This window comes from Archocentrus centrarchus, chromosome 21, assembly GCF_007364275.1.
Source record: "Archocentrus centrarchus isolate MPI-CPG fArcCen1 chromosome 21, fArcCen1, whole genome shotgun sequence".
In the NCBI taxonomy this organism is placed as follows: Eukaryota; Metazoa; Chordata; class Actinopteri; order Cichliformes; family Cichlidae; genus Archocentrus; species Archocentrus centrarchus.
Window position 1 is genome coordinate 9,264,830 of NC_044366.1, and position 14,997 is coordinate 9,279,826.

At 39.4% G+C, this 14,997-nt stretch overlaps 1 protein-coding gene across 3 annotated transcripts in view; it reads right to left on the reverse strand.

Moving 5' to 3' along the window:
* The window catches only part of pard3bb (par-3 family cell polarity regulator beta b), a 219,535-nt gene that overhangs the window by 112,275 nt on the left and 92,263 nt on the right, over positions 1-14,997 (reverse strand). For all 3 annotated transcript variants that reach the window (XM_030758551.1, XM_030758552.1, XM_030758550.1), the window contains 3 exons: positions 11,671-11,862; positions 10,672-10,830; positions 6,240-6,372 (listed from right to left, as the gene is read on the reverse strand). In XM_030758551.1, the coding sequence (XP_030614411.1) occupies positions 6,240-6,372; positions 10,672-10,830; positions 11,671-11,862 (484 nt within the window). The remainder of the gene's footprint in view (positions 1-6,239; positions 6,373-10,671; positions 10,831-11,670; positions 11,863-14,997) is intronic.

Consider the following 14,997-nt stretch of genomic DNA (forward strand, 5'->3'; position numbering starts at 1 on the left):
TGGTTACAACGTACCAACGGCATACATTTAACGCAGCTGCATAAATCCTGTTAACCTTGAATGTCTTGTAGGCATTCTGCTGTTTGTTAATGAGACAGAGATAATTAGGAATCGCTGGCGAACAATAATGTAGCAGCAGTACGTCTAAGTAGTCTCCAAAATTCTATCAACAGCTGCCTGCACTGGTTTCCTAGTGAGTCTGCTATAAAGCAAAGTATATAGTGGGGAAGTGAGTAAACAAACGTGCATTTATGCACCGAGCATAAGGCAGAAGCAGAGTGAGTGAATTATGCTGCATGAGTGTTTTGCAAAGTTTCTGAGGAAATCCTGACATTGAATTCCGCTTGAACTTCCAGCTCCATGTAACATGTGTTTCCCAGTCACCTTTGAAGCCATTACAAGTGGATTATTTGATATTAAAAAAATGGGTGCAGGAACACTTTAAATAAACATGTTACTCTGTTCTATTGTTGTTATAAAGCGTTTCTCTAAATATTTAAAAAAAAACAAAAAACTTACATCAGAACGAACAAAAGATTAGAAAAATGGGTTAAAACAAGTCTCATGTAAAAGCTTCGCTGACAAAAACTCATAAGACTAAAAACTAAAGTAGGTGAAAGACGAGAGAAAGAGGCAAACTGAGAGAAAGATAAGCAGACGGATGAGGAATAGTAAAAGAAAGATAAACCACAGCAGAAGTTGCTGCAGATGTATAGAAGTGATATGGCTGCGTCTGCTTGATAAACGAGCTTATGACAACTTGATACACAGACACACAATCCACTCAAGCATAATTTACATACAGTCATCACTTCTCAGAGTGCATAGCTGCCACACAGCACTTGCAGGAATTACTGCACAGTCCTTGCTGAGTGTCCTTTATATGCTTGCATCTGCACACATCTGACTGAAAGCAGAGACGTTTGCAACTGGAGAGGAAAACGGCAGCATCTGAGGATATCACGTCCTCTCATCTCCATCCCTCCCTCCCGCTCTCTTTCTACACTAATCACCTGCTTTATTTTTCTTCTGCTCCCTTTCTTGCAATCTGATATTTTGGCTGTCATTTATCTCTCCTTTCAGATCTCCCATAAATCATTTTATCTCCCACTCAGTTTTCAACATTTTTTTTTCCTCCTTCCTAAACTTCCTCCCTCCTCCTCACTGCCAGCACCTTAATCAGCTGAACTGTCAAAAACGCATTCTTGTTTCACCACACACACACACACACACACACACACACACACACACAAGCACACACACACACGCACACACACATCTGTTCTCACGGACTCTATTTGAAGTGAAAAAGGCATTTGTTGTGTAGATGATAGATCAGTATCAGTTTGCTCCAATAGAGGATAGATGAGTCCTCTTCTTTTGCACTCAACGTTTCCTTCCTGTCATCTGTATTTGTCTACAGCTTGTCAGTCTAATCATCCCTACCTATCTCTCTCTCACCAGCCACGGGAACCAGTGCATTAATTTTACAAATACAGTACCAGTCAAAAGTTTGAATGCACTGGAGCACTCAAGGATTTCTCTTCAGCTGTAAAATTTAATGCAGTTCATTCAGCTGGAATTGTTTAAGTCTTGTCAAAAGATAATTGCTGGAAATTCTTGTCTTCTTAATGATCTGAGATCATCAGTTATGTTGCACTGAGCTGGTTAGCCAATAGAAACAACTGTCTGCAGCTACATCTGGTACGAGCTTAGAAGAGTAACCATTTGCTTTTCAACAGGAAATTGACCTAAAACGCAAAAGAAAGGACAATGAAAGGGAAAGAAAGCAGATGACCTGGCTTCTATAATCATCTAACCTGCATCAAATTAAGACGGTAAGAGACGAGTTGCTGCCAATAACCACTCAACACGGTCCTACATACATGTGTTGAGTGGTTATTGGCAGCAACTCTTTGAGACTGATGGAAAGGCATTCAAAAGCATTCAAGAATAGCTGGGAAAATATCAAGAGAGGTCAAAGTAGTAATTAAAGTTAAAAGAATGCTACTGACCACCTAAAATGTATTATAGATGACTTATAATAATAACTTACAAACGAAAATTGTAACAAGAATGAAAAACCCTTGAATGAGTAGGAGTGAGCAACTTTTATGGACTGCAATATTTCTGTAACATTTATTTAAAAATAAAATATTAAAAACAAGAACCTGTAATAATTATGCTTTCAACTTTCTGGTCTAAAAGTGACAAAGTCATAGTGGACCCCCCGATATGATTAACTAATTAAGAGTAATTATATTTTGTTACTGAACTACGCTCAAGCAAGAGAGCAAACAAAGATTAAAAATAAGACTGCAACCTTCAGGGCTAAAAAATATGAAGTGCCAAAAACTGCAGTTCCTCTAGGTGCCACATGAGGATGGTTCCATAAGAAAGTCAAATCACCTCAACTCCCAGGTTAAAATGCTCAGTTTGGCATTAAAAAGCATGTTTACAGCCTGGTACAAAAAACTATTTTAGCCTCTACAGCTAGTTTCCCCCTTCATCACAACTCTTGGAGGGGGCTGAATGTTCTTATTAATAATTCATCCACCTGGATACTGTGGTTGCTTTGACCAACAAACAGCAATTATAGCAGATCACTGTCTGCTATGATTCACCTCCACTAACTAGCGTCAATGAACTGGACCTCTCCACTGTGTGTGTGCTATGGGCTCCTTTTGGAGCATTTTAATAGATTATCTGACAAATACGGCTTTCTGTGTGGAGCAGACCATCAAAGAAGTTTGTGTTTCTTTCTGTTACCACTAATTAGCAGACCTGTGTGTCTGTGCGATGTGCCTGTGCAGTGTGCAGGTGCAACTTGCTGACAAAGTTTGTTAGCATTAGCTGATAACTTGGCACTCCATCCTTTCACCCAAATCTGATAAACTTCTGGCTTAAAAAAAAATCCCACATGGTAGCAGCCAAAACTCTAACATACATCCACTAGTAATGGGTGATGTTACAGTGGCTGCACCTATCTTTTATACTGCCTGTGATTAAAATAAAAGATGCAGCAGAGGCAGAGATAACCTGACATACTGTTCCTACTATGTCCAATTACTGAACTTGATTGAATTATACACAAGTCTATTAAACCTACGTGACATCGTCAAGGAGATTTTTGTGTCGGAAGTTTCTTCAGGTCTACTTTATATATAAATAAATAACAGGTAAAATGATCTTAATCTGTAATTGGTGCTGTTGAACCACCAGTTTCATTTGTGTTGCATTGTGTTGCAAATTAATTAAAATACATAATGACAAAATTAGGAAAGTCCGCATAATGCAGAAGAAGGAGACAAAGTGTACAGAAAGGACAAAAAAAAAGGTTGAAAGAAGATGATCGAGAAGAGAAACAAAAAGCTCAAAAATAACACATCTGCATTAATACATATGTAGTGAATCATTACACTTAATTTATTCTGCAAAAGCACACAATGGTGCAGAAAAGAAAAATCCCTATTTTAATTTGGATCCCCATGCCAAAAAAAATGTGGATTCAGTGTGTGAAATAGTTCATTAGAACAGTAAAATACTGGCAAGCACACACACACACACAAATACAAATACACAGCAACCAATAATCGCACACAAAGCAACTCACAGAGCATGAGAAATATGCTACTGTATGCAAACACACACTAATGTGTGTATGTAAATGACACAATAGCTGAGGTGAATTTGAACAGCAAAGTGTATTCAAGGTCAGAGCTGTTTGCCAGCTTCAGTGTAAACACACAAAAACACAGCTCTGTTTGATACTGGCCAAAAAAAATAAAAAAATATATCCCTGAACCAACACACCCACATGCTAAACAAGCACAGATATCATTCAGAAACTGAGGATGATATGAGCACCTATACGGTCAGACATCATAGGACATTACACCGCCTTAGACTCTTTTTCTGGAGACTTACCTGAACACCAAAAGTAAATATGCACTAAAATATATCTTCACCTCAAAACTGAATGATTTCCATCATGAGGGCTTGGCTTTGGTGAGTTTTGGTCCCCACAACATTTGTAATACTTGGACAATGCCGATAATACAGGGGTGGATCGAATTTGTGTGAACGAGCAATATAAAGCACACAGAACTAAAATAACTCACAGGCAGAACCTTACAGTAACAAACAAAACAACCTTGAGAGACACAGCAGAAAATAAAAGCAGGGAGAGCGAGTTAGAGGGGGAAAAATGAAAGAAAACAGGGGCAGAATACCCTGTAATTAAGTCTAGTGTAGATGGCGAGATGATCGTTTTTGTTTGTTTTATCTCTCAGACATTTATTTTTATGATTAATAAGCAGATTCACTTCTCTACTGGACTTGGTGCAAATGATACAAATAAAACAAAAGTGCATTAAGTTCAGCTTGAAGCACGAAACAGTCAGAATAAACTGGAATGAGGAAAAGTCATGACACAACAGACTTAAGCCTGTGTGTGTACTTATGCTTATCATTTGTTTTTCATCTTACATTGGGTGGCCCTGCCTTTCTTATGGGGACAAAAAGCAAGTTCTCATAATACTGGGATTACACTCCCTCACACTCTAGCAGACACCATGAATTATAAGTTATTATAATGTATTCTATTCAGTCTGGAACCTGCATGTGTAGTTGCTTCTATGTCATTTAATCCACTGGATCCCAATAAACTGGAGGTACATGGATGTCTGCAAGAAAACTGACTTCTATTTGACCCAAATGGACCTTACTTAAAAAAGATTATAATTAATTTACTGTATCGTAAGGACTTGGTTTAACGTCAGTGCAAGATTAGGTTTAGACAAGTAATAGCTTAGTTGGTGCAAATGTTTTGCACTGTAAATATTTATCTGCTGAATTTAATACTAGCTGCACCTTATCAGGCAACATAAACATAGCTTTTTAGCTCTGAGCTTTTTGTTCGTTTTGTTTTGTTACAAAACTACTCGTGTGTCTCAAAAGGAATCGACTGAGGTTGTTGTTAGTGCCTCAAGAGCCACCATGTACAGACATTTTCAGGAAAGGAGCTACAACTATCACAATCCTAATATCCAACCACTCCTGTGCCAGAGACAACATCAGAAGAGTCTTACCTGGGCTAAGGAGAAAAAGAACTGGACTGTTGCTCAGTGGTTCGAAGAAGAAATTTTGCATTTCATTTAGAAAGCTAGGTCCTTGAGTCTGAAGGTAGAGTGACAAAGAATCCAAAACCAATGAGAAGTTTCCAGTCTGTAATGATTTAGGGTGCCATGTCATCTGCTGGTGTTGGTGGTGGTTGGTCCACTGGGTTTTATCAAGCCCAAAGTAAATGCAGCTATCTACCTTGAGATTTTAGAGCACTTCACCCTTCCATCTACAGCAAGCGTTATAGCAAAACTAATTTCCTTTTCCAGTAGGACTCAGCACCTGATTGGCCAGCCAACTCGTCTGACCTGAACTGTCAAGAGGAAGATGAGAAATACCTGACCCAATTAATACAGACAACCTAAAGGCCACTATCAAAGCAACCTGTGCTTTTTATTTATTTATTTATTTTTAATTAAAAAAAATTAAAAAAACAACCTCTGCATTAATAACATCTTGGCAGTGTCACGAGATAATTGCCTCCATGCCACACTGGCTTTGATGCAGTAATTTGTGGTAAAGGAGCCCCAAACAAGTACTGAATGTATAAATGAACATATGTTTCAGAAGTTGGACATTTCTGTATTTTTTTTTCAGTGATCTTAGGAAAATATAATAGTCTAATAATATGAGGTACTGAATTTCTGATTTTGCTATAAGCCATAATCCTCAATAAAAACAGGCTTGGGATTTTTCACTTTATGTGTAAGAAATATAGACTATGTGGAAGTTTACATTTTTGGATTCAATTATTTTAAAAAAAAAGAAAATTCTGAGATGCTCTAGTACAAGATTTTTGATTTCTAGAGATTTTTTTGATTAGAGAAGGTCTTTGCATTTGGTAGGATTGAAATGACCCAGCAGTCCAAACGCTCTGAAAACAATAACTCACCTATCCAATTTTAGGATGACAGACATCGACCTCACTCACACAATATACTTGTGCACCCTGTTACAAACAGCCTTCAATAGTGGGTGGCAGCACTTCATATCAACAGATGAATAATTTCTGCTTTTGTCAATACCAGGTTTGCTGCAACAAGTATTTGGTGCTCACAGCAACAACAAAGGTCACAGCCACAACATTAAGGGAAAGTTGTGGAAAATGCTGCACTCACCATTAGATGCATAGATAGCGTTGGTCATCATTGGAGGGTGAATGGGGTCAGTGGCCTGACCGTTCATTGGGCTCGGTCCAGTCAGGCCAGAGGAGCTGTCAAATGAGCGATTGGGTGATCCACCATGTTGATCCTAAAACAGGGATCGAGGCGATACTACTCAGTACTTTCAAAACATAATTCACATAATTCAAGAAAAATGGATAAAGTCAGGTTACTTTTTGTTTGTTTGTTTTTTTGGAGGGGGGGGTGCATTTAAACTGAGTGATGACCAGTAGTGTGTGAGGTTTTTATTTGACAGTTCAATCATAATAAGATGTCAAATGAAATGAATCCGAGGCAGGCATTCAAAAAAACAGAAGAGGGTCAAAGTGAAAGAGGGGACTCCATTTCCCATACCCCACAGGGTTATAAGCACCTTCAGCACTGGTTCCCTTTTCACTGTGTGAAGCACTGAAGCCTCGATTATACTTTCTGCATCCACAAGTCCGCTAAGGTCCGCTTGGGTCTGAGTGATGTAAATTTGGTCATCAGACGGTGAGCACAAGGGTCTGTGCAGATGTCTGCGTGCCAGCCTGTTTTCTGTGACCGCGCCGTCTTGTCCGCGGAGAATTTACATTACAATGCACCAGCTATGCATGTGCCAGGCAGCGGACTTCAAGGGGACTTCAATGAAGTGTAACAGGAATGACTGCTCGGCCATCGGGTCTCCAGCTGTCCATGTTCGTGTTTGCAATGGAGTCTAATCAAGGCATAACAGTCACTCTGACACCTATCCCGCTCAAAGACGAGCCCTCTGAGGGCCCTGTACTAGTCAAACAAAGCATTGATTATACTGTTGATATGTCTCTTTGTGCATGTATTATTTCTTTAGGAATTTAATTTGCATTTATTTGTCATTTGTGTTTGGGTGTAGAAAACTCTACGGATTCATTAACATGCATGCATATGCATGTCAGTCTTGCTTTGAGATTCAGCGTACTTTGCGTTTACTTGCTGTATTTGCCCCTCTCCACTGAAAAATCCCTACTCTCTAACAACAAAGAAGACATAACAGCCCTGTGAGTGTGCAATAAATCCTCCTTGTCATCCTGCTCTTGACCCCACATCCAGCACCGGCTCCTCTCCCTCACTCAGCCCCCTCCCAACTCCAACCCAGATCGCACCGGGGTGTTAGAGATCCAACAGGCCCCCCTTCCTGGCTCCCTCCCAGCATGCATCCTATTAGCTACTGTTACAGTGCAATCAGATTTCTCTCATCTTAGTCAAAATACAAAGTTTCACTCTCCCTTTTGAATATAAAACCAATAGTAACCAACTTTACTGTCTACTATGTTCAAGTGGTGAAACAAATCAAAACAAGAACACGTAGTTTTCTTTGTTTAGCAGCAGCACACATTGACACACCTCACACAACACTTTGCTGTGTGTCAGTTACAGAGGTGTTATTTTGTCCTCACTTGTAACTAATTTTCTGTGCTTGAGAACTGCTTGTAGTTCTTTTTTAGAAGAAAATACTTTCCAATGATGGCAAGAGAGCTGCTCTACACACAACATTTGAGTCCACTGATTACGGAAAATCGAAAGGACTAAAAATAAGTTGAAATTCATTCTAAATAACCATGACAAATACTAAGTTATAACTTAGGCAGCGTGTAGGGAAATAAGTGAGTGCTATTCTGCACGAGTATCAACCATAATAATCATCAGAAATCATCATTTCTTTGTATTTGAGATGCCAGCAGTACTGATGGTCAAGAGCATCATCAGATTATTCCCACTGAACCTGCAGAACCGTATCTATATAGACAGAAGGTGTTTGAATAGTTCTTGTATTAAAGGAGCAGCTGGATAAAGGGAGAGATTAGGGAGAGCTGGCAAGACAAACACAAAGAGAAGAACTGAGTAAGAGAGGGAGAAAATTACACAATTCCGAGAAAAGAAAAAAAGGGATCAGAGAGGGGAAAATGCAGAGTGGTCCACTTGCATCAATGCTGAATCCCAGAAAAGGCTTTTAAGGTACAGTCTCTTATCTATCTGCCTTTATCTTCCTCCGATATTTTCCTTCCTTTTCCACTTTTAAGACAAAGTGAGAAACATGGATGTGCCTCTTCCATGCTGCTAACAGCTATCCCCATCAAACTATTGACGGGGTATTCCCTGAGCCCTGCAAGCCTAAGCACATGGCTCACATAAAACCAGCATCCACTTTATTGAGAAAACTGACCTAAACTATTAATCTAATGCAATAAATACTACATTTACAAAGTGTTAATTGTAAAAAGATGTCAAAAGATTTAATCGTTTTTTCACCGCATTTAAACTGCATCAGTAGGTGTGGACAATTCTAACTACATGTACCGTAACCACTATCCTCTGAATGATGCCTCTTTGTATGAATTCATGTGTCTGTCTGTGTGTCTGGAGTGCTTGTGTGTGAGCACACTGCACAGTGTATATAGCTTTTTCAATAACCAGCAGGTCATCTGAAGGGTCATCCACACTTGAGCCTACAACCTGGCTTTGTGTGTGTGTGCGAGGATTTCTAAAACAGACTGCAGAGCTGTGTAAAAGGCATCAGCTGAAAAGCAGACGAGATGAAAAGCACCTCTTTTACTTATAAAGAAAGGAGATACAGCTGAGTCAAGAACACTCTGTCATAAACATGCACAGAGGAACACACGCGTCGCATACACACGAACATACAAAGTATAAGCAGCTCTTTTGCTGCTGCCTCTAAGACCAGAGAAGATACAGTGTCAAGAATACAGAGAGTGGATGGGAGGTTTCAAAAGTCATCTGAGGCAGAGGTAACAGACAAGATAAATATGTAATATTTATCTTGTACACATACACTGCATTGCATATATACAGTCATGTCAAAAACTAAGTAGACCCAGTGATTCAGTAGCCTGTAGAATCACCTTTAGCAGCAATAACTTAAAGTAATCATTTTCTGTATGACTTTATCAGCCTTTCACATCGTTGTGAAGAAATTTTAGGAGCCTCTTCTTTATAAAACTGCTTCAGTTCAGTGAGGTTTGCAGGCATCCATTAAAGCTCCACCACAGCATTTCAATCAGGTTGAGGTCTGGTCTTTGACTGGGCCATTGGAACACCTTGAATCTTTTCTTTTTCAGCCATTCTGTTGTAGATGCTCTGCTGTGCTTGGGATCACTGGCCTATTGCATGACCCAATTTGGGCCAAGCTTTAGCTGTCGAACAGATGTCCTCACATTTGACTCAAGAATACTTTGGTCTTCACACTGTGAGTTCAATGACTGCGCGGTACCCAGAGCTTGTGTTTGTAACACAAGCACAAATCATCACCCCTCTACCACCGTGCTTCACAGGTATTTGTGCTGACATGCTGTGTTTGGTTTTCACCAAATGTGGCGTTGTACATTGTGGCCAAACATCTCCACTTTGGTCTCATCTGTCCAAAGGACATTTGTCCAGAAGTCTTGTAATTTGTTCAAATGTAACTTTGCAAACCTAAACCATGCTGCCATGCTCTTTTAGAGAGAAGAGGCTTTCTCCTAAAAACCCCTCCAAACAAGCCATACTTGTTTACACTCTAATTGTACTGTCATGACTTTTAACAATTAACATGCTAGTTAAGGCCTGAAGACTCTGAGATGTAGCTCTTGGGTCTTTTGCAGAGTATTGCACGGTCTGAAATGGGCTGAATTTGCTGGAACATCCACTCCTTGGAAGACTGTGCCATTGTGTTAACACACACCTAAACTCTCCAGATCAGCTAAATGCTAAAATGTCTGCTTTTAAAGAGGTGGTCACACTTGCTGATGACCAAATAATCAAGTGCAGCAATAATCAAGCAGTACTTGGCTGCTTAATTCCTGTGGAAGCAGGGCTGCCTGATGTCCTGTGAAAACTCTCTTTTTCACAGAACCACATAAGTGTTTATTTTCTGACTTTCTGTGATGAACCATTTATTTGTATGATTAACTTTTATTCATCCATTTAAAACATTCTTTCTGTTCATCCACATAAAGCTGCACACCCACCAGGGAGTGTCCTTTTACCCCCAGGTTTCTTTAAGTGCAGCCTGTGGCAAATGGCAGTCCTCTGTAACATTATACATGGTCACTAACTGTGACAAGTGAAGAATGCGTTACTGTACATTTTATCCATCCACAGTTCTGTAATGCAATAGCAGTGCAGAAGAAAACTGAGGGAGATTTTCTCTTTAATTTCACCTCTTCTATCCACTTTAACTGAACAAACTGCCTAATCTTTGACAAATAACATCCTTATTAACGATCAACGAACTTTAAACCAGCAAAAAAAAAAAAAAAATTCACAATTACATACATCAAACAAATCTTTGCCAAAATATAGTCACATAATTTTCCCATATTTACTTAAAGGCAAAATGACGGGACTTGTAATGCAGAAACACTGAGTGTACCTTCAAAGCTCTCAGCACCACCAGCTGGATGGTCCCTCTGACGTTGCCTTCCTGTGACATGGAGCGCCGCAGCGTCTCCATGGCCACATGATTGGGGCGTCCCAGTAAAGACTCTCCATTTACAGCCACCAGTTGGTCATTGACATGCAGCCTTCCATCCTGTGAAACACACAGCATTTTACTTAATGTGTGCATTTTCCCCCCTTCTGCATTACAGATATATTTTATGTCTGATTTCCAGGTCTTTGCAAGGAACTTTGTCTTCATGCATGTACCCATGTGCCTGTTTGTAAATTAAAGCTACATGTTGAATATTACAAACTTCTCCATTAATTTTCATACACTGTGTGTCTGATATTCTTTCTTTTTAACACTGGGAGGAAATCACTGAGCTATGACAGAGAGCTCACGCAGACACTCACTCATGCACACCTGTGGCCTTCACTGATGTCTCTATGAGGTTAAACCAGCCAAAATGACTTAAATCCTGCACACACGCATTCTCAAGGCTGTCTGACTTAACACAGTCTCCACCTCATCGACTGAGACTTCCATCAGCTCAGTCTGCCTGACTTCATTGGCGGAATATTTACAGTGCTTCTACAGCAGGCCCTTTCCATCTATTTCTGTCTGTCTGTGCATAAACACCAACAGCTGCACCCAGTGTGACTGTGTGTGCACATGTACATGTCCGTCGGTCTTTGTGCTGTCTATGACATGTCAAGTGGTGAATAAAAGGTCAAAGATTAGCAGAGCAGGTGAACATAGCAACTGGTCCTCAAATGAGAGTCTTTTGTGCAAAGATTTGTTCTGGTGCCAGTTATTATTTTCCATGTTTGATGAGTTTAATTCACTTTGTATGACTTTAAGAGACAATGATTGGAGCAAAAGCCATTATAACTCCGGGGAAATTAAAGCAGTAATGTCAGGCTTAGAGGAATCTTACACTATACAGCTAAAATAATGTAAATGAGGGTATGTATAAATATATTGTGTCACCTTGTATGCCGCTCCTCCATGTATGATGGATTTGATGAAGATTCCCAGATCTTCTCCTGTCTCTCTGGACTTGTTCCCTTTGAGGCTAACGCCAAGCCCCGCTGAGCCGGTGTCATTGAGGGGCACCTCAAACATGAGCTGTTCCTTCCCATTCTCTGAAACAACACTCGGCACATGGGGAACCTCATCCCTCTGGAAGCGACCAAGAGTAATGGAGGTAGAATAGGCAAAGCAGTGATGATGAAGAGAAAGGGTTGGAAATGGGGTGAAGACAAGGAGGCAGACGGTTAGCTCATTGAGCCTGAGCAGTCTCCAAAAGCTAAACTAAAAGCTTTTCCATTTGAGAGAAACTACCAGGTGCTTTTGAACTAAATTTCTCCCTGACAGAAAAACTGCAGTCAGAGTAAAAAAAAAAAAAAGTGAAAAGAAGCCATTTAGACCACCTGCTTTTATATACCCACCTATTTTTCTATCCCTGTCTCTCAAGTCTGCAATATCAACAAAATGACCTGTGCATTTTCAAGAGGTAATTGAAGAAGACAACAAACACAGAAAGCCAGAGAGACTAAAGTAGGAACAGCAGAGTGAATATAATGAGGAAAGATGGAGAAAGACAGAAATAAGAACCAAAGACACGCTGTATAGATAAAAAACTTTCATAAAGCCAGAAAGATGTTTAAAAAAAACAGCATATTAACAAGATAGAGATGTTATAATGTATTTGAGTTTCAATAAACTCAAATAAACACTTAGTTGTAAAACCTTCAATTTTATACCTCAGGGTTGTGCCAATGGACGATGATGTCAGAAATCGACAATGGTCAAAGTTAATGGCACCAGCTCACAAGTTAATCAATTTCCCCACTGCTGGATTAAATGAATATTATTATTATGCTGGAATTCATAATAAATTAAATCTGCCAAGCCATAGTTTCATGTCACACCTTCTCATATAACTGACACTTGTAATACAAACATGTCTGGGCATGCACAGACACATACACACACACATTCATCACTGGACCTGCTCTGCTTCAAAGGTTGTGTGTGGAGCAGCTACACTGATCCTTCACCATCATCAAATGAGAGAAAACAGGAGGAGGATATTTCTAAATTGGAGAATAGTGTGATTGCATTTGCAGAGACACTTTGATCTAATCTCCTTAACTTTTTTTTTTGTGGGTGTTGTCGGGGATGTGTGTGTGTGTGTGTTAGTGTGTATATGGAAGTGTAGGTCTTAGTTAAAAGCTTAAAATGGCTGGTAAATGTCATTATAGCTGTAGAGCTGCCACTTATGTTCACTAATTATGGTTAGTTAAATCATTCAGCTGACACAATTAACAATTTCATAGCTGGAGTAAATCACCAGAACAATTACACATTTTTCAAAAATCAGAACTCACTTTACTCACATTATGTCCAACCATGGGATTTACAGTGGGATTTTCAGGTTAGTCTGATGTACCAATTCTCATTATTATTACTACTCATTTAGAACTGCTGCACCTAGCAACAAATCTACCAACATCTCCTCCATTCATTGAGCAGCAGTAGAGCATTCAGGTGACTGCATGTCAGCTGACACAGATGTGGAGAAGTTGCACATTAATTTTCTATTTGATGATATTTTTTAGTGCATTACCATTTAGCCAAAAAGATAAATAAATAAATAAAGAGATTTCTGTAGGGGTGCTTCCTAATGACTCAAGCTGTATGTGTTTCCTGTTACATTAAAGTGGCTGCAGTTTTGTGTCATTCTCTCTCCATGAATGTCTATATTTTCACATAAATTACTGCATTCAGTTGTCCATTGGCAATATGCAATATATTTCTGTTTGTGAGCACATGTCAGTGTGTATGTGGCTATGGACATGCATTAAGTCTGTCTGAGTCTGGTTGTGTGTGTGTTTGTTTGGGTCAGCAGTGTCAGCTTTAGACACTGTTTGTCTGTGGGGATTGTAGGTTTAACAGCGTTAAGCCGACAAAAAGTCCTCTACTCTGCAGAAAACTGTTTTCCCTGCTGGAAAAACTTCCCCTTCAGACTGACTGTCCAGACCTGATAGGAAGCTTTCCGACCTTGGAGGAACTTCAAAACACCCAAAAGAGGAATGCTAGCTACTTTCAGCACATAATTACAGTGAGAATTCATTAGTCTCTAAAAGTCTGTCCAAAGTAATGTTCATGATTTGGCAACTTTTCAGATTTTCTGCCACAGCTACATTTTTTTATTTGCCTGATTCAGTTACGTTCTTTTGTTATTCAGGATTTCTTTTTTCTTACACTCAGCACAGTAACAGAGCAAATGTCAGAATGAATTTAGAGCACAGGATGGGTATTGTTATACTGCAGAAAAGTTTGACCCAGCAGTTCTCAGCTGGGGGGGGTCAGGACCACCCACAATGGAGTGAGATGTTTTATGGAACCTGACAAAAATATGCAAATATATGTAAAGATGTTTTTGTGGGCAATGAATTCAATTTTCCAGCACAATAACGAGCAAGCACTTCCTCAGAGCATTGATCATTTAACTGGTAGTAAGGAAAAAAATCATTAAAGAAAATCTGAATTTGGGGTCAAATCTGACTTTGGGCTTTTTACCCGTTTCTATTCAACAAGTGAACTCAGAAAAAAAAATAATTCCCTCAAAAAACGGTGGAATAGACATTGACACATCCAAAATATCAAAGCGCATCACAATTTAATTAAACATTTCTATTATTTCAGCCTCATAAACACGAGAGGTGGTTATATTTGTGTGCACTAAAATAATAAACACTTGGGTGAGTCTGTGCTTTTTCCTATTTGTGGCTATGCAAAGGTCTTCGCTCCCTAAACTATCAAATCCATCCACTTACAGAAAAAGCTGTTTGCATAGCTTGCTCCTCACGCTGGTCGTTTAACATTTAAATGGTTTGCCACGATGATGGATCAACGAGAGGACAAGCTATTAAAAAGGTGTGTTTGTGTGGGCTTTTTTTTATTATTATTATTAAACTGAGGCAGGAAAACATGACAGAGGGAATGATGGAGAAACACATTATGTGAAAATGAGTGTGAGCAGTCGGCTACATCACCTACATAACCTTTAAAGGACGGATGAACTGTTAGCCAGAAAGAGGACCGCAGAAAGATTAAAACAATATCAGAAGACAGGGAGATAAGAAGAATGATGATCATAATTTTAGTTATCAGTTGTGTGATCTACTTGAACACTCTTGAGCTATAAATTCTACTGTTCCTCTATTCTATGTGTGCGTTTGTGAGGACACCTGCTTTCGGCAACACGGTCTTTTAATGAGAATGGTGCACAGATGCCCTTCCACCCAG